This window comes from Eubalaena glacialis, chromosome 1, assembly GCF_028564815.1.
Source record: "Eubalaena glacialis isolate mEubGla1 chromosome 1, mEubGla1.1.hap2.+ XY, whole genome shotgun sequence".
NCBI lineage: Eukaryota > Metazoa > Chordata > Mammalia > Artiodactyla > Balaenidae > Eubalaena > Eubalaena glacialis.
The window spans coordinates 20074956-20095529 of NC_083716.1; the positions used below are offsets into that span (position 1 = coordinate 20074956).

General features: G+C 37.6%; 1 protein-coding gene across 5 annotated transcripts in view; it reads right to left on the bottom strand.

Annotated features, from left to right (window-relative positions):
• Positions 1 to 8416: 8416 nt before the first annotated feature.
• ADD3 (adducin 3) overlaps positions 8417 to 20574 on the bottom strand; it is a 124268-nt gene continuing 112110 nt past the window's right edge. For 4 of the 5 annotated variants that reach the window (XM_061196478.1, XM_061196303.1, XM_061196215.1 and 1 more), the window contains 9 exons: positions 20262 to 20405; positions 20051 to 20149; positions 18739 to 18921; positions 17920 to 18177; positions 16503 to 16622; positions 15972 to 16058; positions 13006 to 13129; positions 11277 to 11372; positions 8417 to 10672 (listed from right to left, as the gene is read on the bottom strand). In XM_061196478.1, coding sequence (XP_061052461.1) covers positions 10380 to 10672; positions 11277 to 11372; positions 13006 to 13129; positions 15972 to 16058; positions 16503 to 16622; positions 17920 to 18177; positions 18739 to 18921; positions 20051 to 20149; positions 20262 to 20405 — 1404 coding nt within the window. In that variant the 3' untranslated portion in view covers positions 8417 to 10379. The remainder of the gene's footprint in view (positions 10673 to 11276; positions 11373 to 13005; positions 13130 to 15971; positions 16059 to 16502; positions 16623 to 17919; positions 18178 to 18738; positions 18922 to 20050; positions 20150 to 20261; positions 20406 to 20574) is intronic. The other variant, XM_061196565.1, reaches the window with a different exon arrangement.

A 20574-nucleotide genomic window follows, 5' to 3' on the forward strand; every position in this document is an offset into this window, starting at 1 on the left:
TCTGAGAACAGTTCAGACTAACCTCTGACACCAAAGCATCCCCAAGATGGAAAACTGAAACTGTGAAGCATCATTTAAGCTTGTTCATAAAGGACTTTCTTAGATTTCCAAGATCAGACAGTTAGGGCCACAAAGGCTGCAGATGACCAACCCCCTATGTGATGGCACTCAGCTTTCAAGGGACAAAGAGAGCTAGGAAATGTAGTCCTTTCCAGCAAGAGCCCCGAAGTTAGTTGCTTCCACGAATACACCTTAGAACCTACAGGATTCTCCAGGAAGCTGCCTTAGGTCTAGGCATTCCCACTGATCTTGAAGTTGCTGCTCTAGAGTAGCCTTGTCTGGGAGGAATCAATGGAACTGTTCCTTCAACCATCACCTTCCCAGGGCACAAACCACACCTTCCAACAACAAAGTTTCTTACTGGAAAAGAGCAAGTTACATATGGTTATGTGTTCATTCCTTGTCATCTTCTGCCCTTCTTTTTCAAAGACTGGAAATCTGGTCATAGTTGTACAAAGAATTCTGAAAAGAACAGGAATGACAACATTTCAAATGGATAACAGTGAAAGGGATAAACCATCTATAGTTTCATCTTTTTTTCTAATATGTATTCTCTTCTGGCAGATAAAGGAGACCAAACAAAGTGATAATACTAACAATACCAACATTAATTGAGGGCTTACTGATACTGAGCTCCATGCTAAGTTTTGTGTATATTACAATTTCACTTGATTCTTATAATCATCCTAAGAAGTGAGTACAATTATTATATCCATTTTAGAGAAAAGTAAAGAGCCAGGAATCAAACTCAGGTCTCTACGACTCCAGAGCATAAGCTCTTAATTATTAGACTGTCATGTTCTATCACTGGACAAGAAAAAAATGCTACAACAGTTTCAAATGTGGAAATTTCAAGGTATTATTGGTACAATTGTTTAATTAGATAATATGTACCACTTCATGTGCCATAGATAGAGTATTCTAGCACCAAAGTGACCGAGAGGGAAAGAAAACATGAACCCTTTATAATGTAATAGTTTCTTTAACTGATGTCTGTTGCCCCCAGAAAGTCATGTAAATGAAGAAGATGAATAAGATAGCAGTTATCCTTGGGAATCAAAGACAGTAGAAGTATGAGCTCTCAAGTTTGATTATGTAGGTTTCAACCCCAGCTTTTGCCACCTTAGGCACCTTCTCTAAGACTTTAGTTTTCTCATCTGTAAAATGGGGGATAATACTATCTATCTTGGAGGTTTGTTGTATTAAATTAATGCCTCCATTTAAAGCACATGGTGCTCAGTAAATCCTAGCTATTACACTTCACCCATGGAGTTATAATGTGCCAACAACTTCTATCAATGACAGCAGTCTTCAATTAAATAAACAATTAGCAAAGATCCAATGGGCAATACAGGAATTTAAAAAAACCACACTGCTGATCAGGATGCAGTGGCTGTATCACTGTTAATTTAATAGCACACCTGTAGTGGTGTTTGCTGAGAAAAGACCAACACCCAGTCTTCTATTCTTTATAGATCCTCTAAGTTGTCCTTGTGTTCCCAACCAAAACTACATTGTGTACGTGCACAGGAAGCCCTCCCCCACTGTAGATTAGTGATTGCAGTGGAGCTGCCCAGGCAGTCTGCCCTGGGTAAACTCTTTGTCACTTAGAAGCCACTCTAGCCATGAGAGAGACAGGTTGGGGAAGGCTCCTCTGACATTACTGCAAGTTCTAACGCTTGATTTTTCTACCAACTGACAAGAGGGTTGCATTTGGTGAATAACCTGGCAAACAGTAAGAAACAGACTTGGAGTTTGAATCCTGGATTTACCACTTACTATGTAGCGATATGAGACAATTTATTAGCTTCTCCCTTAACCTCAGGCTCCTGTCACTGAGGGAATAGGGATCAAATGAGATAATGTAATTCAAACATGTAGTACAATGCCTACGAGTGGTAGGCACTTGATAAACTGTAGCAATTATTATTATTATTTGCTGTGCAGATCAAACTAGGAACTCCAATCAGGATTTTCACCTCAAGCCACTTCCTGACTTTGGCCATTTAAGGTATATGAGAACATCTTTTTGCTATGTACATATCGTTAACTTGTCATCAACATGTACAGTAGTGTCCATCATAAGCAACAAAAATGCACCCTCTATGTTTGACCAAGCATGGTGGAAGACAAAAGGATGAACAAGGTGTAGTCTTTGCCTTCCCAGAGTTCACAATCTTGTAGGGGAGACAGATAATCAACAATGGTAATTTAAGACAGGCCGAGATAAGTTTGACCCTAAAGTACCATTGGAGTTTGGTAAAGAAGGAAGTCATTTTGGTAAGAGTAACCTCTTTCATCAATGGGGCCAGGTGGAGGATGCCTGGAGAGCTGGGAAGCTACCTGAGAGGCTGCAAGCCCTCTGCGGGGTAAGCAGGTTAAGGGAGATGGGTGCAAAGAGGTTCTGTTTGCCAGGGAGCGGGAACAGGTGTTCTGTGGACAACTACTGGAGCAGAGGACAGAATGATTCAAAGAGAGGATGATGACCAATCTGAGCTTTGACAGGTAAGGGCCCGAGGAAGCCATCCTCTCTAGTAGCAGGCTGGAGGAGTGGACTGAGGGGTCATTATGCGGGCAAGTGTGGCAAGACAAATCAGTGAGGCCTTCTGACTCGGGGGCAAAAGGCTGTTACCACAGCCGGAGGGTCTGGAGGACGTGCCATGTGGAATCAAAGCTGTTTCGCCAGCCTAAAGTCAGAGCCTCACTTATTCCAGCAGCAGCAGCAGGAGGGGGAGGAAACGCAGACCACGCGCTGATCCTCTCCTTTCCAGGTAGTACTCTTGAGGAGCATCTCCTAGTGAGCCCCAGAAGAGGGGCCAGACTCGTCACTAGAGCTCATTTTTCTGGGGTGAAGCTGTGCCTTCAGATAGAGACAATGAGTTCCCAAGGAACACAGGGCCATTTTCACAGCTAGTGTTTCAGTAGCGCTTGGCCCTTGTCCTCCCAGGTAGGTTCTGGTGTGAAATATTAATAACCCATTCTGGCTGCCCAGCTGAGTCTTGCTGTCACATGGGGCTGCCTCCATTGTGAGAGTCAGGCCAGGCCCCTGCCTGTCTCTGCAGCACTCCCCTCCCCCCATCGGCCGGAGCCACTTGACCCCCTCACGTGGGTGTGGGCTCCAGGACGAGTCCTGATGAGGCAGGAGGAACTAAGGTGGCTCTAGTTCCAGGCTCTGGGACTCACTCAGCAAGAAGCCACACCTGTCTCCAGGCCCCTCATGACCTTGTGTCTTGGCTCCGAACCCTGCTTTGCTCCTGGGATCCTGAGCAGTATCACGTACCTCAGCTCTGATAACAGGATCCCCATCTGTCATTCGCCTTCCATCTGAGTTTCTGTCCTGAAGCCTGAACTGTACTCAGGCCCCGTAAGCCCGAGGTCCTGCCTTGATCTTGCCCTTGCCCCACAGGAAGTGGAGGAAGCGTTGCTCTTGAAGCTTAGCCTGGGGCTGGGGCTCCTACACGTGCTACAAGACTTCTGCAGTCCTGCTCTCCTGCTCCGGTGTCTGACAGGGACTTACATTTCCCAGATGCAGACCGCTTTACCGGATTGTGCTCTTGGTTGACTGCCACGTCTCCAGATTCCATGCTTCACCTGCTGGGCTGGGCTTCCTACTAGCCGCTTCAGCTTAAGCTGTTGCCCCAGCGCCTGACTTGGCTCAGTGACTGGGTAGAATTCCAGAGCTTGCCCCACCCAGTCTGCCCTGTTCTTCTGCAGTTAACTGAGCCACGCTCGGCTTGACTTTAGCAAGTATATGGGCCTGTACTCTTGCTCAATATCCACCTAAAGGTCAAAATGGAGACATGAGACCATGCTTATACAAAATCATTTCCCATGCATGGTTCTACAATATAAAATTACTTAAAAGATATTTTAAAAATGAAACATCTCAATTACCACAAAACATATTTTAAAGGGCTTAATACAGCCAAACATCCAGGTGCAGTGGGAGCCTCGCCCCTCCCTCTCCCCCTCTTCCTCTCAGCACCGAGGCCCGGTAGATAATATTTGGAATACATTTTTGGTTGTCTGAATAGCCTCAAATGACCTTTATTTCAGCTGAAACAATTGAAGCCAACATTTCCAAAATAGAAATCAGGTAGGAAGTAATGTTTAACCTTAACTTGTTAGTCCAGTGAACACCTTTGGAAGAGTAGGCCTGTGCCAGCCAGCAAGTTGGCTGTATCTCCATGTTGTCTCATAAAACCGAGGAGGTCATCTACTCTGAAGTCAAAGTCTACCAAACCAGTCACCGCTGAAATCCAGCGCCTAGAGCGTTACTCAACAGGAAAGGGCTGAGTTATAGACTGCAGCAACGACTTCCTCCATAGCTCCTGCTCAGTAAGAATCTTCAGAAGCTATTGCTTTTGGAAAAAACAATTAGTTTAGATCCTGCCTATGAAAGAAAGTGCCCTTACATTAAGGAAGGACACATGCTAGTCTGGCAAATCGTTGAAAGGCGTCTAGCAGCACTGCAGCTCCAGGTCCAGGCTGGGACCGTCACTACCACTTTTTTTTTAAACCCAGAAAATATCATTTAAGTCAAGAGGACCAGTGGGAAATCCACAGAACAGTCTACCTCTTATAACCAAACCACTTCCTCATTTCCATCCCCATCGGTTAGGATATTACTGCTTTGGGAAATCCAAGTTTTTTCTCGAAAAGTCTCAAGTCTAAATATCAACCTGATAGGACATTCTTTGGTCTAAGAAGTCCAATAATTAACACAACAAATTGGTCCTTCCATAGGGCTCACATACTTACTGGCGTTTTGAGGGACAGTCTAATATAAGTAGACAAATAATGAGGAAAAATCTTGTCTACAAGATTTTGTGCTACATATTGTTATTTCAAAAGCATATTAAAAAATTTAGAATCATTTCTTAGAAATTTATTATTATTTTTGTGTGTGTGAAAGCAAGTTTATTTAGAGAGATACACATTCCACAGGCAGAATGCGGTCCGTCTCAGAAGGCAAGAGACTGAATGATTTCTTAGAAATTTGATATTCTTCAGTGAACATCCAAATTGGATTAATAAAATCAATGCAATTAATTTTAAGGTATAGTGAGGAACTAGTATTTTGTCTAGTGACAGGAGTTACCTGGGACTGAAAATAAGGAATTTTTTTTTTTTTTTTACTATTATAAGCAAGGTCAATGCTGGCCTGAGAATGACAAAACCTAAAGTAGTTTGTGTAGGAATAAAACAAAAGCTAGCTTAATCAATAACCTTCACCATTGCTTCAACATCAAGACTTAACAAACCAGAAATTATATAGGCCTTAAAAATAATTGTTGACTGGAGACATATCCATCTATCTGCTAGATAAGACATATAACATTTTTTGCTATGGAAGGAATATCTAAAGGTATCAGTTTGTCATTTAAGGTATAAATGGCATTTAAAATATTACAGGCTGTAGCACTAAAGAAACCATCATCTTGAGGGGAAACATAGAAGACTGTCACAGAGCATCTAACAGACTTCAAATTTTAGGAAAAACAATTATTGATAAATAATATACAGGCTCCGTTCCACAATATGTTTCTCTTAACTATTCCCATAATAAAGTTCTAAACATTAATTTGCAGGGAATTTTAGATAACTGTGTATCTGTTCCTAGGTTACGATCCAATGGGCTTCCAAGGGAGACTGTAGCATAGCAGACAAGTGTGAGACGCAGACTTGAAGACCTTTGCTTGAATCCTGGCTAAGCCATCTCTGAACTGTATGTCAGGCAAGAACAACTTCTCTGGAGGACTGATTCTTCCTAAGTCAGAACAAGATAACTAGGCTGTAAGGCATGAATGAAGTAATTTGGTATTTATAAACTTTCCTCAACCTTATTCTGCATCTAGTAATGCTTAATCAGAAAAAAGTTGCAAATCCAAGCTCATAGATATTTTGAAGGAATTTCCCTCAATTAACTAAAACTAAATATAGACCCAGGGTTGCCCCCTAATGGTCATCTCTTAGAAATGAAATCTCTTTGAAAACTACTGAATTTGCAAATTGTTTTTTCTATCCAGATTTCTCCCAAAGGCTTGCTTATCCGTGTTCTGATCTCCAGCATGTACACTAGATTTTTCTCCAAGAAAGATCACCTCCAAGTATGTTCATTTAAATAAAATTGTAAGTAGGTACAGTATATTTCTTATCTTTAAAACTGCTTCTGTAACTAGATTAAGCAGCCTTTTCAGGTTTTTAAAATAACTTTCCTTAGAATGTCTCTCCTTGCCCTCAACATTGGGAATTAAAAAAAAAGCAAAGATAAAGAGCGTCTACCCAAGCCTTTTTTGCATCTTAAGCAAAAGTATAGATATCTTATCTTCCAGGTATTATGGTGAAGGTTCAAGAGCTGGTTCTTTATCCTAAAGGATGATGTTACCGCAGGTTGTTCCCACTTTCCAGGTATTCATCAATTTCTTCATTCTTGGGGTAATTTGTTAAAAAAAAAAAGTCTTCCAAATCAAAAGTTAATGTTTTATCCCAAATCTATATCCCATCTTATATCAGAACATAAATTCACCATGGCTGGACTTAATAGTCCACATTAAGTAAACTGCCTCTCCCCCCAGAAAACGTACACTGGAGGCACATAGGGTCTGGCACTAGCAATTTTAGAAATCTGAATCTCTGAGTGAAATACTAGCACCCCCTTTTTGTTTTCTGCAAGCCTTAGTCTCTATCTACAAAATGAGGATAATATCATCTACTTTCTTAGGATGTTGGGAAGGCCAAAGGAGGTAATACATGAAAAGCATTTAGCATAATCTTTGATAAACAGAAGGCACCAAAAAATGACAGATATTATCAGTTATCTCCCCCCAAAATGTCAGTTATTGAAGCAGGCATTATATTACCACTCACAGGCACGAAAACTCCTCTGAGGAGTTATATTCTACCATGGTTTCTTTCTGAGACCACACCTCAACAATTTTCAGTGTGTTCTCCATAGGCACTGAGTCCCTGCTGGTGGTATTGGTATTGGTGAAATGGGACCTGCTGAGACAACTAGGTTGAGAACAGTCTAGAGAGGAGAATGATAAGCAACAAAGTCTTCTAAGTTCTGGGTATTTCACAACAAACATGGTGGTGCCTCGCAATTAAGAAAAGGGAAGTTAAGTTCAAGGACTAGAAACATACAGGATTGTTAGGTCTATTGCACCCTCTAGTGGCCAAAAGAAGATCGTTCTTTTTAAAATCCTAGTTCGGTCAAGATTGCAACTTTGATACTTCACCCTGGAGTTTAAAAAATAACCCACTTGCCTCTATGTGTTTTCTGCCTATGTCAAAAAAAAAAAAAAAAAAAAATGCTGATGTTAAGAAAAACCAATGCTGTCACAATTTGATCCATTTGGTTCTCTTTATTCCCTGCTGAACGAAAATACTAATCAATAGAGGAAAAGGCACAGGCAACATTACCTTTCATGCTATATGGACTCTCAAGTGAGAACTGAAGATAATTGCCTTTGTTGCTTTCTGAAAGGGAATTTTGAAATGAGCATCTTTCTAAAACAGCAGTTTTTCACCAAAGGATTATTTACAAGCCAAGGTAATAATTAAATATGCCCAAGACTATGAATCTATCCTCTGCCCAAACCCTTCATTTTAATAATGGGTAATTATAGCAAAAACTTCAATTAACCAGAACCCTCAATTAACATGATTTCCCCTCTTGCACTCTATTTTTAGGACAAAGTGGTAGAAAAAAATCACAAGAAATCACTCATGTGAGGGATTTGGTTTGAAAATCTTCTAGGACAGATTATGCTATGTTTAAGTAGAAAAAAAATCTTGAATACAATTACACTCACCCCATGATAACCAATACACAGGAAATACATACATAGCTGAACAAGAGCTAGAAGGGAGTAAAATATTTTGTTGAATGTTAATGTGGTGGAATTTTAACCTCTCTATTCTACTATCTTCTTTATTGTTACATTGTTACATAAATAAAAATCAAAGAGAAGTAAACTATAAACTCAACACATATTCTGCAACATTTTCTATTCTACATCCATAGATTCTGAGACTGAGAATCAGAATCCTAAGTCCTTCAAAGATCTCTAGATGTCAGAGAAATAGTTAAGGTTGCCATATCCTATCAAGAAAAAAAAATAGGTCACTTGGGGAATATTTCCTCCAAAATGAGCTGAAACAAGAAGGGTTTTATATAGTTGATTTTCAACTAATTTGAAAATAAATGTATTAGGACATTCCTTATTCAGAAGTGTCAGTCTTACTCAAAATCTCACTGCAGTACAAAACTCAACAGTCCACAAAGTAATTCAGGATAAGTAACCACCCTTGAATTGAAAGCTCTTGATACCAAGTCCATCTATTTAAAATACTGTTTATTTGTGATTTTACATTAATTAGCATTACATCTAAGAGCAATATCAGATAACATTTATACATTTTCCACATGACACAGAGGTTCACTGGCTCATTCTTTATGCCAAAGCAAGTAAATAGAGGCATTAGCAAAAGGTGCAAATAGTTCACTGTTGCATTTAAAAAATATTTATGCACATTGCATTCATTTAATATATATTTTTAAAAAGTAATGGAAAAGCATAGTTCACAGGTTACTGTTTCTACATACGTTGTAATACAACATAAATGATGTAGAACATAAAAGAATCCTCAAATACAGAATTAAGCAACTGAAAGCTTCCACTAAGATTAAAACACTGATTCCAGTAGTTAGTGAGATCTAGAATGAACTTTCCAGGCTCCGTTTCAACTTTGCATCATCATACCCTCACAGTCAAACAGAACCAGCCCCAGAACACACTATAATCAGTGTAATTTTTTACACGCCAACTCACCCTTCAGAAATACTTTGGATTATTTTTACCCACTGACTATTTTGGATCATTGATTTTACATTGATTTGTGACATGACTTGGGTGAAAGGGAAAAAAAACTATATTAAGCCTAGGTTTAAATTTGTATTTACATTAGAAAGAAAGTTAACTGAAAAGATAATAAAAATTGGTAAAAATTAAGAAGTGGTAGTTTTCTCACAGTGGGGGTGGGATTAGACCCACTGATTTCTTCTTGTGCCGCCTTCTGAAGATACACAAGTTAAAAGGAGGATTTGACCCTTTTAAAACTCAAATATCAACTAAGAAATACAATGATTTTGGCAGAGAAGCAGAATTTTAGAAATTTGGGACATGCGTCAAATAAATGACACTTCAAATCCTATCATGACTATGAATCATTATCGAACTAGAATTCTTCTTCTCATGACACCTCTCTTGTTCCCTTCATTTTTCACTTTCTCTCTCATTCTTTTCCTTTCCATTTGGTTACTTTATGAGGGCTTCTTCATTCATTAGCGATACTAAGAGAAAAATACATTATAAGGTTCAAATATGAATCCTGTTATGCCTTTAAATGCTCTAATCCCCTTCTGATACCAAGTCCCTGGATTCTTTAATTATATTTAAGTATACTTAGTACCAAGCAGCCTCAAATGTGCTCTACTGTTAAATGATTGGCTAATATGCTTAGACACTTTTATACTGAATGGTATACAAACATCTCAACATACAAAAATCGTTTTTGCCAGAGTTAAACTAAATAACCCATGTTATGTGTATAAAATCCCCTTTGTTGAAAAATAAGGGGCTTTCTAAACTAATAAAAAAGGAATTTTTCAAAAATTATAGTTTACTAAAATGATGTGTTTTTTTTGCAAACAAAGTTACTTCAGGTGAGGAAATTTTATACTATGAATAAAATTCCAAATGAATCTTTTCTTAAATTTAAAAAAACAATTATGTGCCAGTGTATACTAATGCTATAGATTCTTATCTTAGAAGCTTTTAAAGCATTCTGTTAATGCCCATTTTAACAATGGGAACCCAAAAGGGACAGTCAATAATCATGATAAAAAACTATAATCTGCTTACCAAGTGAAGCAGGTTTTGAGAAACAAAAATTCTCTCGCTTGTTCACTGGTAATTTCTTTCCAACAGATATTACGTAGAAGGCCTGAAGTAATTCAGACAGATATCTGTTTGTGGTGATTATAATAATACTTCATGAGGGCAGAGCTAATCAAAACTAGCAATTGTTTAAAAATTCAAAACCTTTTTTGGACATACGAAATGAGAGATGAATTTGAAAGTGTTTTTCATAATATGTTTTTCTTTTAGTAAAACCTCTTTCCAGTTCTTAAAGTCCAGTTTGCTACATACCCCCAATCTGATCTACCACTGCATATTAATGATCAACTTAAATGTGGTTTTTAAATGTGCAACATCACATTGTAATAATAATAATTACAAAAAAGACTTTATTTAGGCTTCAACTTTCTCCTTTTTTTTGTTCTTTTTCAGAAAAGAAGGAGTGCGGAATTTCTTCTTTTTCTTGGATGGTGATTTTGAAGGTGAGCCTTCAGGTGACAGGACTTCTTCAATTTTTTCTGGAGACTTAATGGTAATCTCGATGTTTTCTATGGTGGTGCTTGTAGTTAACCTGCTCACTCGCTCAGCAAGCTCGTCTTCAACACCATGCACGTCATCCTTGCCATTCACTATCAGGACAGGCATGTCCATGGAGATGAAGCTCTTGGAAAACAGCTCATGGTTTTCTACAAAAGGGGAGGATTTTTAAATTTTATATAGTCAACATCCTTGCTTTATTTTACAAAACTGACATGTTTAAGCAATGTACTTTAATTCCAATAAAGATAGATCATTATTTTAATAGACTATGGGCCTATTAGCATAAAGCTAATGCTCTTAAGTGGTATAAAGAGGACAAAGTTGTTAGACCAAAGAATGAAGGCTGGATAAGTCCAGTTTGATGACTTGACAGTTTCACTGTAAAGCAAGTCAGTATAAATGAGGAAGACAACATACGTACATTTTTCTTTAATTTTGGGGTCACTGGGCAATCAAAATTGAAAAAGATTTCATGCTTCTGATTGGAAGACATATGACAAACCAATTTTAATTTCACAAATTCTTAAAAACTATAGGTTCCCAATATCCAGATTAAGGTAAGTCAATATAAATGTTGAACAAAAGTAGCAGCCCATTCAATAAAAAATATAAAATTATTGGGAGCTTTAAGTAAAATCCATGGTAAACTTACTGTATCAGGTGTTCAATTTCTTTATATGAAGACAAATGACAGAGGGACAGACTCTAAAGATTAAGTCGGTGAAGGCTATGGGAAATTACATTGAATACCTTCTAATTTTTCAGGGATATTTTGCGGTGACTGAGTTTGAGACTGAATTTGTGAAACAGATGAAGCGTCATCTGAGAGTAATTCCTGCTCAGCATCTGTTGGATAAGAGTTTAGTTAAAAGCCATGCAAAACAAAGAAGCATAAGATTTCAGCGAGGTTAGTGCATACATCAAATACCTGCATACACAGGGATGATAAACTCCTCAGCAATGAGCTGAGCATGCTAACAGTTATCCCACATATCGATAATTATGCAGTAAGAGGAGGTTAATGTGTTAACATTTCTGGCTGCTACTGGTAATTTTATACACATGCTTTAAGGAAGCATGGCTAGTGGAAGCCCAGGCAAATGATATGTATGCATTTAACTTTTGCTAGAGTGTTAGAAAACCAAAATACATTGAGCAGCCAAATGAAAAGAAATATGAAAGCTTCACCAATGATGCTACATTAATGAGGCAGAATGGCTCACTGAATTTTTGATCAATATCCAATTAGTGACTCCTGTCAGCAATATGAGTGAGCTAATTCAGGTCATAATGAACGTGGAAGAAACTATAAAGTTATATATAAAAGGTGATGGTTCTATTGTGCAATATTTTTTACCTGGCATCTTTAGGCTTTCAAAAAATAAGAGATTAAAGAGGGACATTTTACAAAATACAAAAACAGAGAAAGTTTCCAACCTTATGTTAGAATAAACAAGTTGAATAGTATCACCTAACATTTAGTGTAATTACATTAATGAGTCAGGGGATGACTTCCTTTTGTGACAAAGACACTAACACACTGATAAAAACTGTTCCCTGGATGATCCAGATGTCATTAGTTCTTTCTACATGATATCTAACTGGGACAAAGATTCTTTAACTATTGGTTCTGTTTTGCATAAAAATTTCAACTGTATGTTGAAGATGCTCTAAAGCAGAGGGTCTTACCCTCTTTTGGGATTACAGACTTCTTGCCCTCCACCTTGCACCCTTGCCTTCCTCAAATCTGTATTGTACAAAATTAAGCATGTATTTTTCAGATGGCTCATGGACTGTCTGAAGCTTATCCAAAGACCCAAGATTGAGAACCCTTGCTATAAAGAATCTCTTATTCTTGAGAAAAAAGGAGCTAATATTCAATTGGCATTTTCATGAACAATTCTTAAATACAACCCTTGCTTAGGGCTCTGAAGTCAGATAAAAGCAACCTCACTAGAGTGCCCATGTACTTAAGGAAAGTCACATAAAAATTCTAGCAGTTTGCTTTATATTTTGATTTTGAAATTAAATATTGACATCTTGAGACATCCAGTAACAATAGAGATTTTACAAAGCATTAAAGCCACATACTTGTTAATCTATAATTATGTCAAAGTAGAAAGTTTTTTTAAAAAGCCACATATTCTGAATGTTTAAATCTATTAATGTATCTACATTTACTCTAGCTAGTGATTCTTTACTCATCCGGGGATTTCACTTTACTATAGAAGACTTTTTGCTAGCAATCAGATTGCTTTCTGAGGAAAACAGTCTTCTCTACATGTTAACATAGATGGTGTGTGGTAGCTATTTGCATTTCAGTCCTACTTATACTCAAGTAAGGACTGGGAGAGAGGATATGGAACAACTGATTGTAAAAGGAACATTAAAAAAAAACCCTGACTGCTCTCTATCATCCAACTCAAGAGGCTCTGTTAGCAGTGTGGTTATCCTGGGCTTAATCTCAAAACGAACTAACCTTCCAGTCCTTGCTGTTTACGTTCAACTGCCTTCTTATACTCTTCAAGTTCTCCTTCTGTGAGATGACTGAAGGGGTTGGGAGGAGCTGGTGGGGCATGATCGTCATCTTCAAACTGCATGGTCTTGCAAAGAAAAACAATGACTTGTTACCAAGAGCTTTACTTATATCTATATATTTATTTATATATATTTACATATATACACAACTTCATACACACACACTTAAATGTATATATGATGTTTGTGACACCCCACCTCACAAAAATCATAAGAAATGATAAAGTAACATGCTTTGTTTAAAATATTCATATCAGATTAATGCTTTTAGACTACTGATCCAATAGACTAAAATTGCCAGTGATGTTTCCTCAATAAGCCTGCATAGGTCAATTTTAATAACTCTGAAAAAAAAAACTAAGCCAAGTTCTAGAAAGCTTCATATAACTAAGAAATATCTTAAAAACCAAGAATTTCAAAAAGCCTTTGAAAAAAGTCTTAGAAAAATGAAACTGTACCAAAAGAACTTTAAATGTGCTATGAAAATAAACTTGTACCTATTTGCTCTAGAAAAGAAATTAATGAGACTTACAGCTAAACCTGGCAGATTGAACCCATGCATTTAAAAAAATTCCTCCCAAAACCCCACTAAAATGATAGTAAAGGAACAACAACAAAAAAGTATAAACTTTTAAGGACAAAAGAATGGAAGATGAGACAACAGAGGATGAGAAGTCGTAACACATTGTTGGAAGATGGAAAGCAGGTGGAAGAATGGGTGGAAGAGCTGAGAAAGTTGAAGCCTTAGCCTTGCAAAGGAGAAACCTGCTCATTTGCCCTGTGGAGGCCTGGTAAGGCTCAGGTATCACAGAGGCGCGGTGAAGAAAAGCTGAAAAGCGGGGACAAGTTAGAAGTGTAAATAAGGAACAGATAGACTCTCAGGTCCCCTTTCCTGCTCCACATAGCTGAGCATTTACTTCTTTCTCATCTCTGCAGAAGATCAGAGGCTTATTCTTCAGAACAACTGATTAGGGGACACAAAACATAGCTGAGGGTTCCCAGGATGATGGTGGGAGACTGGCAAGAGACTAGAGGATTCTCTGGATAAATTAAATGACCCCAGATAAAACAACTACAGATACTAACATTTGGGCATTCCTGAAAGAATCAACCTGGTCCACATCCAGTCACCCTACAGTGGAGCTTGTCAGTTCCCAAGCTCTGCACACACCCGAAGCTTCTGACTGGCTTTCAGTGTCTCATTCTTAAATACAGACAGACTACCACGGATTTCCAGACACTTGAGGAAAGTTTCCAACATGGAGGAAACCAGAATTAAGAAGAAAAAGGGAACTCAGAAGAAACAGACAATAAAGGCAGCCGAAGAAAATTTAAAATTGATTCCCTTAGAGCAATAAGAGAAAATACTGTATCCAGAAAGACCAGGATGTTATTTAAAAAGAAAAAAAAAAAAAGGAACATTCAGGGAATAAGAAGTCTTAAAAAGTAAAAAAAAAAAAATCAAAATAGAAAATTAAATAGAAGGCTTAGAAAATAAAGTCAAGCAAATCTCCCAGAAAGTGGGATTAAAAGACAAAGAGATATAAAATAGGAAAGAAAAAAATCAGAGGCTTAGTCAAAGAGATCCAACTAACAGTATATATATCCTGACAGAAAAAGAAATTGAAGGGAAAAGGACTACTTACTGAAGAAATACTTTAAAAAATTCCCAGAACTGAAGGACATGACTTTGCAGATTGAAAAGGGTTACTACATGCTAAAAGTGGAGACTAAATAGAAATTACTACAAAGCACACCATCATAAAATTTCAGAACAGCAGGAATGCAGAAAAGGTCTTAAAAAAAAAAAGCCTACACAAAGGTACACGAATCACAATACTCTCCTACTTCTTAACAATGATATGGAGTTAGGGGATAATATGGTGATGCTTTTCATTTTATTTGTAAACTAGAATTCTGTATCCATTACATGCACATTTGAAGGTAGAATACAGGTTTTCAGACTGTTACCTCCTATGTATCCTTTCCCAGAAAGCTATTAGAGGATGCGCTCAATGATAAAAGAGTAAGAAAGGAGTCTCCTTTCTTAAGTAGGAGACATACGATGCAGGAAACAGGACTACATGGTGAGAAGCACAGGAATCCTCAGGATGGGCCTGTACATCTGGCCTGAAGAGCACCTAGTCCAGATCTGGACCAGAATGACAATGACAAAGGGCTAGAACTGAGAGATTACCTGTTACCTCTGACCCTATGGAAAATAATATTAAGAAAAGTTTGGGAAGAACTAAGCCCAATGTATCCTAAGTACTAAGCCATTGAAAAAAGGAGGCAACTTTTTCTCCAAGGGGAGAAAAGTTGTATAAGAAAGGAAATGTCATCATGGGATACTACCTGGCTCAGCAGTAAGCGTTTAAAAATATAAACACTGAAAGCTGACTAGACAAAACATTGTGGTACAACCTTACTAGGAGAATGAAAAAGGGAAGCCTTGTGTAAACAGGCTAAGTCCCCATAGTCCATAAAAGAAGTCACTACTGTCTTTCATTAATTCTAAGATGCACTTTTCTCCCACATTTTCTGATCCTGAAATTGGGATTCATCTTATAATTGGTTTCTTACAATTAGGTTTTTTTCTCTTTTAGTGATACATAAAATAATGGTACTTCTCATAGTTGATGAAATAGATTTGATGAAATACAGCTGACGTCTAAAACTGATAAACCAAGAAAAAGCAGAATAAAGATGCTCTTTAGAAACAAAGGTATATGCTAGAATAAAGTCCTTGCCCCTAGAAATTGGGAACTGAAGGTGACATTTTAAGTCTTGGGGATTATTTGACTTTTTAACTTGTGTTTATATTAACTTTAGTAAAGACAGATATTCATATTTAAAAAGCAAAGAAATTAATGTGAAAACAAAGATCATATTGCTTTATGGACTTACAGAAGGAGGCTTATCCACAACAATTCCAGCAAGCAACTGAGATTGTGGTCCTGCTGTTTTCAAGTCATATCGATTTTGTTCTCGAATCTGAATTGAAAAACAGTAACAAGTTCTTGGGGGCAACTCTGCAGGTGACCTTTGGCTTACTATTTGACACCCCCAGGGTAAGAGCCTCTTTAATTCCCACCTCCACAAAGCCCTCTTTTACCATCATAACAACTCACATTAATCTCCTCCACTCTTCTTGATGTGTGATTTCCTATTGTCTTACACTGTTAGAGGACTACATTTTTCACTAATACAGCAGAAATATGTCTAATACTTACTTCTTCCCCGTATAGCCCACTCACCAGAAACTAGAACAGAGCTGGAGGTATTCAATACAAGCTAAAATTATACAGAATTAAATTTCAAATTCTTCTGTATTTAAACCTCTAAGCTTAGCATTAATCAGATTCAGTCACCAGTGATTTAAACATAAAACAGCATAAAAAGACCTCCTCTAGTCACAGAAGATCGACCGTGTCTTACCTTATTTCTCTTTTCTAGTACTTCATTCGGGTTTGTGTTTAAAGGAACAAACTGATTTGGATCTTCAATTTTGATAGGTGTTCCACTACTAACTTTTGAAGAGTCCTCTGTTTTCATCCACTAAAGAATCAAAAATTTTCTAGAATGAAGCTTTGTGTTAAGGAAATATGGTAGGTTCTTGACCACTGTTTATTGACTCCAGTGGGTGGGTGCATACACTGCTAATATTTTAAAGAATTTCACTGAGTAGTTTTTAGTGGTCAATTAGTGTACCTCCCATACTAGTTAGAATAAGCATTCACTTAAAAACAAACAAATGTCATTACTATTCACATGAATACTAAATTATGCCTATTTAAATTTTTTTCTTTTGGCATTTTACATATGTTGGTGAAAATATTTCAAGCATATAGAGCTTGATCTCACATTAACTCACATGCAGAGTTGCCACCTGCATTCAAGTTTTAAGTGATGATGGCTAAGAAGTCATCAAAAAGGACTCAAGAAATCTCTTAAGATTTAGTTTTCCAGATTTCATTTTTATTTTTGGCTGACAGAATGGGCCAAGCCCCTGACCAGCATTTTACAAAGGGGATAATCTTGTAGTAATCTATAGTATAATGGCACCACAGGGGTGGAAGAGCCTTAAATAATTCTTCTCATTTACCCATTATATCCCTTAAAGAAAGCTAATATTCATCAAGATTAATGATGACTGGCCATTAGTTTCTGTCAATAAAATTAATTCTGGGAAACTTATGTTCTTTTACTAGGAGATAAGAAATCAATATAGACTAGGGGAAAAAAAAACTTTGACGCCTAGGTATTTCCATATTAAATACTACTGATTTATATGATAGGATGAACCAATTTTGAGTATCTATAGAATATTTAGTGATAAGCACTCCAAAATTAAACCAAATCTGAGACAAAATGCTGAAAAATTTAAGATAACCTGTATCTTTATCTACAAGATCTTGCCTATGTGCAGTAATTTGCAAAATCTGGCACCGTTAGGTGTTGATAACTTTTATAGTTCTGATTCACAAGTACAATATAAACTACAAAGCAGTATCATGCAATGGGTAACACTGGGCTCCAGAGTCAGACTGCCTGCATTCAAACCCTGATTCTACCATTCACAAATGATTAGTTAATCCCTCTGTGCCTCAGTTTTCTCATCTATAAAATGGAGGAGAAAAAGAGCATCCTTTCCATATTAGGAGAAGTAAATGAGATAATTCATGTACGGCACTTAGAACAAAGTGCCTTGCACAAAGGTTACCTGATAAGTTATAGCGATATTATTGTTAATGTTATATTCTACTTCCCCAATATTTTCAACATAGACCATTCAATTCATCAGTAACTAGGCGAAATATTTAGTAAAGGCAAACCACGTAAAGTAGGGGCATACTGTGATTTTGGTCCTAGGACTGGTCTCCCCATTCCGAGACTCCTCAGGCACATTCACTTTCATGTAGGTATTTGGTGAGTTCAGCCATCTTGTTTTTTCACGCTGCTGCCTCTGTGCCATGTATTTGAGAGGAGAGAGTGGCACTGTATCATCTTCAAAGGAAAAGGCAGTCACAGTTGCTGGGATCTCCACATCACTCTTGTGCCTAGGCTTTTCTCGAATGAGAGGATGCCTGTAAGCATAGCCTGTTCTATATCCCTAGGGGAGGGAAAAACCACATTTGAAGCTATCAAGCTTGTACCAAACACAGCATTTAGAGTCTAATTCCTTAAACAAATGATTCAATAAGACCCTTTTACAGAAAAACAAATACAGGGAAGATCCTTCCAAACTCCATATAACCTCCACATAACACTAGAGTTGAAAATTAAGCAAATTTCAAGATCTGGTTAAAACTGATTTCAGCTGACAAAGCAATTTCCACTCACACAACTGTTCCTGACAAAGGTAATTTCAAAACTGCTCACCAGAAACATTTTCCTAGATATAAACTGGTTTTCTGGAGGCCAAATCTCAGTGCTCATTTAAGTATTTGTTCCTGGGTCTGAAGGCAATCTGCCTTCTGACTCTTAGTGCAAGAGGCTAATAACTAAGATAAGACGACAGTTGCATGTTTCACTGATTCTTAAAATACACTGAATTCCTTCCTAGGGTCACACTCTGGAGTAAGGAGCGTGTTCCAAAACCAAAGGGAGATGGAAACATCTGCTCTTGAATCTGGAAACATGAAATCAAGGTTATGTTCAATTTTTCACCTACCAAATTGTCCAGAGTCCTCATCAGCCCTTCAAACTCAATCTCGCCAACCTTCCATTTTTGATGGGAACCCATATTCACTCCTCCTCCTCCAGATGCTGCCACAGTGTGAGTGGAAGCTTTATACTTCTGAAGATCCAGTACAAGCAGATTGTCTCCTCCACCTGCCCCTGCTAATGCCCGCACCTGTAATCAATGGCAAAATATAGAGGCACAGGACTGTAAAGACTAGAATGAGTATTTCACTTTTAAAGAGGCATAAGTTTGATTCAGCAAATATCTGTAACACTTCCCTCCGGGCTGCCAACAAAGAAATACGCTTGTGAAAGCAGGCAGCTGAAGTATCTTTTCCATCTATCTCTACCTTCCAGGACTCTGACCCTCCCTGATGGAAAACACATTTAGAGCCATACCTTTTAATATATTTCAAGAAACTGAATTCTCTTGCCAAACTTTAAAGTTCTTTCCTTGCAGTTTTCCCATGGCAATCCAGTTAATACTTTTGTTGACAGTTATAATTTTAAAGGAATATAAACACTATACTGTGAATTTAAGAATATTTAGGCGGAAGTCAGCTCATTATCTCAATATAATTAAGCTTTTCATAGCCTCATTTGAGAAGAAGAGCGACCATTAAAGCAAAAAAAAAAAAGAACAAACAAGGTGGTTGTTAAGACAAGTTCGTAGAAAAAGTTTTTTCCCCCTTTTTTGCGGCCTTTCCAATAAATTCAGATTATTACCATTTGCTTCAAGAGAATCTGCTTGATTTTTCTTAAAGGGGGAAATTAGGGCCATTAAATGCATTCAGCTTCTCTGGGGAAAAAGTGGCTAATAAGTAATCCATCATAATAATGAGGCTGAGGCTGTGGCATTGCTGGAAACTGCATGAGTTCATAAAACTTCTGGCACTGCTCTTACACTTTTTATAAAAGTGGCCACAGCACAGCTGATCTTTGATAACTGGTAGTCACCTTTGTTTCTCAATTAGTACCACATCACTAGAGGGTGAAAATGGAGAAATGTGCAACTATACCATCTTAAAAAGTAGGATTATGAGGAAAATGATGTTTATGAAGCACTTAGATTTGGTGTGTCTGTATATGAATTTTAATTTTCTTTCTTCCTGTTTTCAATTCAAGAGATATCTCAGTTAACCCTTTTTTACTCAAGTGAAGCAGAACTTCTCTTAAAAGACAAAACAAAACAAAAAGCCACCAACTGATAGAACTCTGGAAATAAGTAAACACAATACCCAACACAACAAATAACAAAGCAAAAAAAAAAAAAAAAGAGGGGGGTAAACAATTTTTCTTACCTGAATCTCACAGGCTATCTGCACATTAAAAATGTAATGAAAAGCCTCCTCAACTGTTTCTCCAAGTGCTACCACACCATGATTTCTGAGTACCAGCACCTAAAATAGAATCCCAAAGCAATCACTTTAAATAACTGGCATAGCTCACACTGCTTTCATCAACAGTAACAGCAACAAAAATAGCTCCTTAGATAGAAACTCTACTACATACCTTACAACTTGGCCCCAGAACTTTCTGCAGTTGAATTCTCTCCTCCTGTTCATCAAGTGACCCTTGGTAGTCATAATAGGCGACATCTCCCAAGATCAGGGACTCTTGAGAAATTGGAAGGATCCCGCACTTCATGGAGGATACCTATTTGGTTGGGTTCATGCCAAGATAACACACTTAGTTACTAACTACACCTTCATAGGAACTGGATTCTTCAGTCAGCTCAGGAAGCGCTGGCCTATTCACTGTGTTCACCATTCCAGCCCACCTCCCACTTTAGTTCTTCACTTCTTCAAGAGAAAAAAAAAAGACC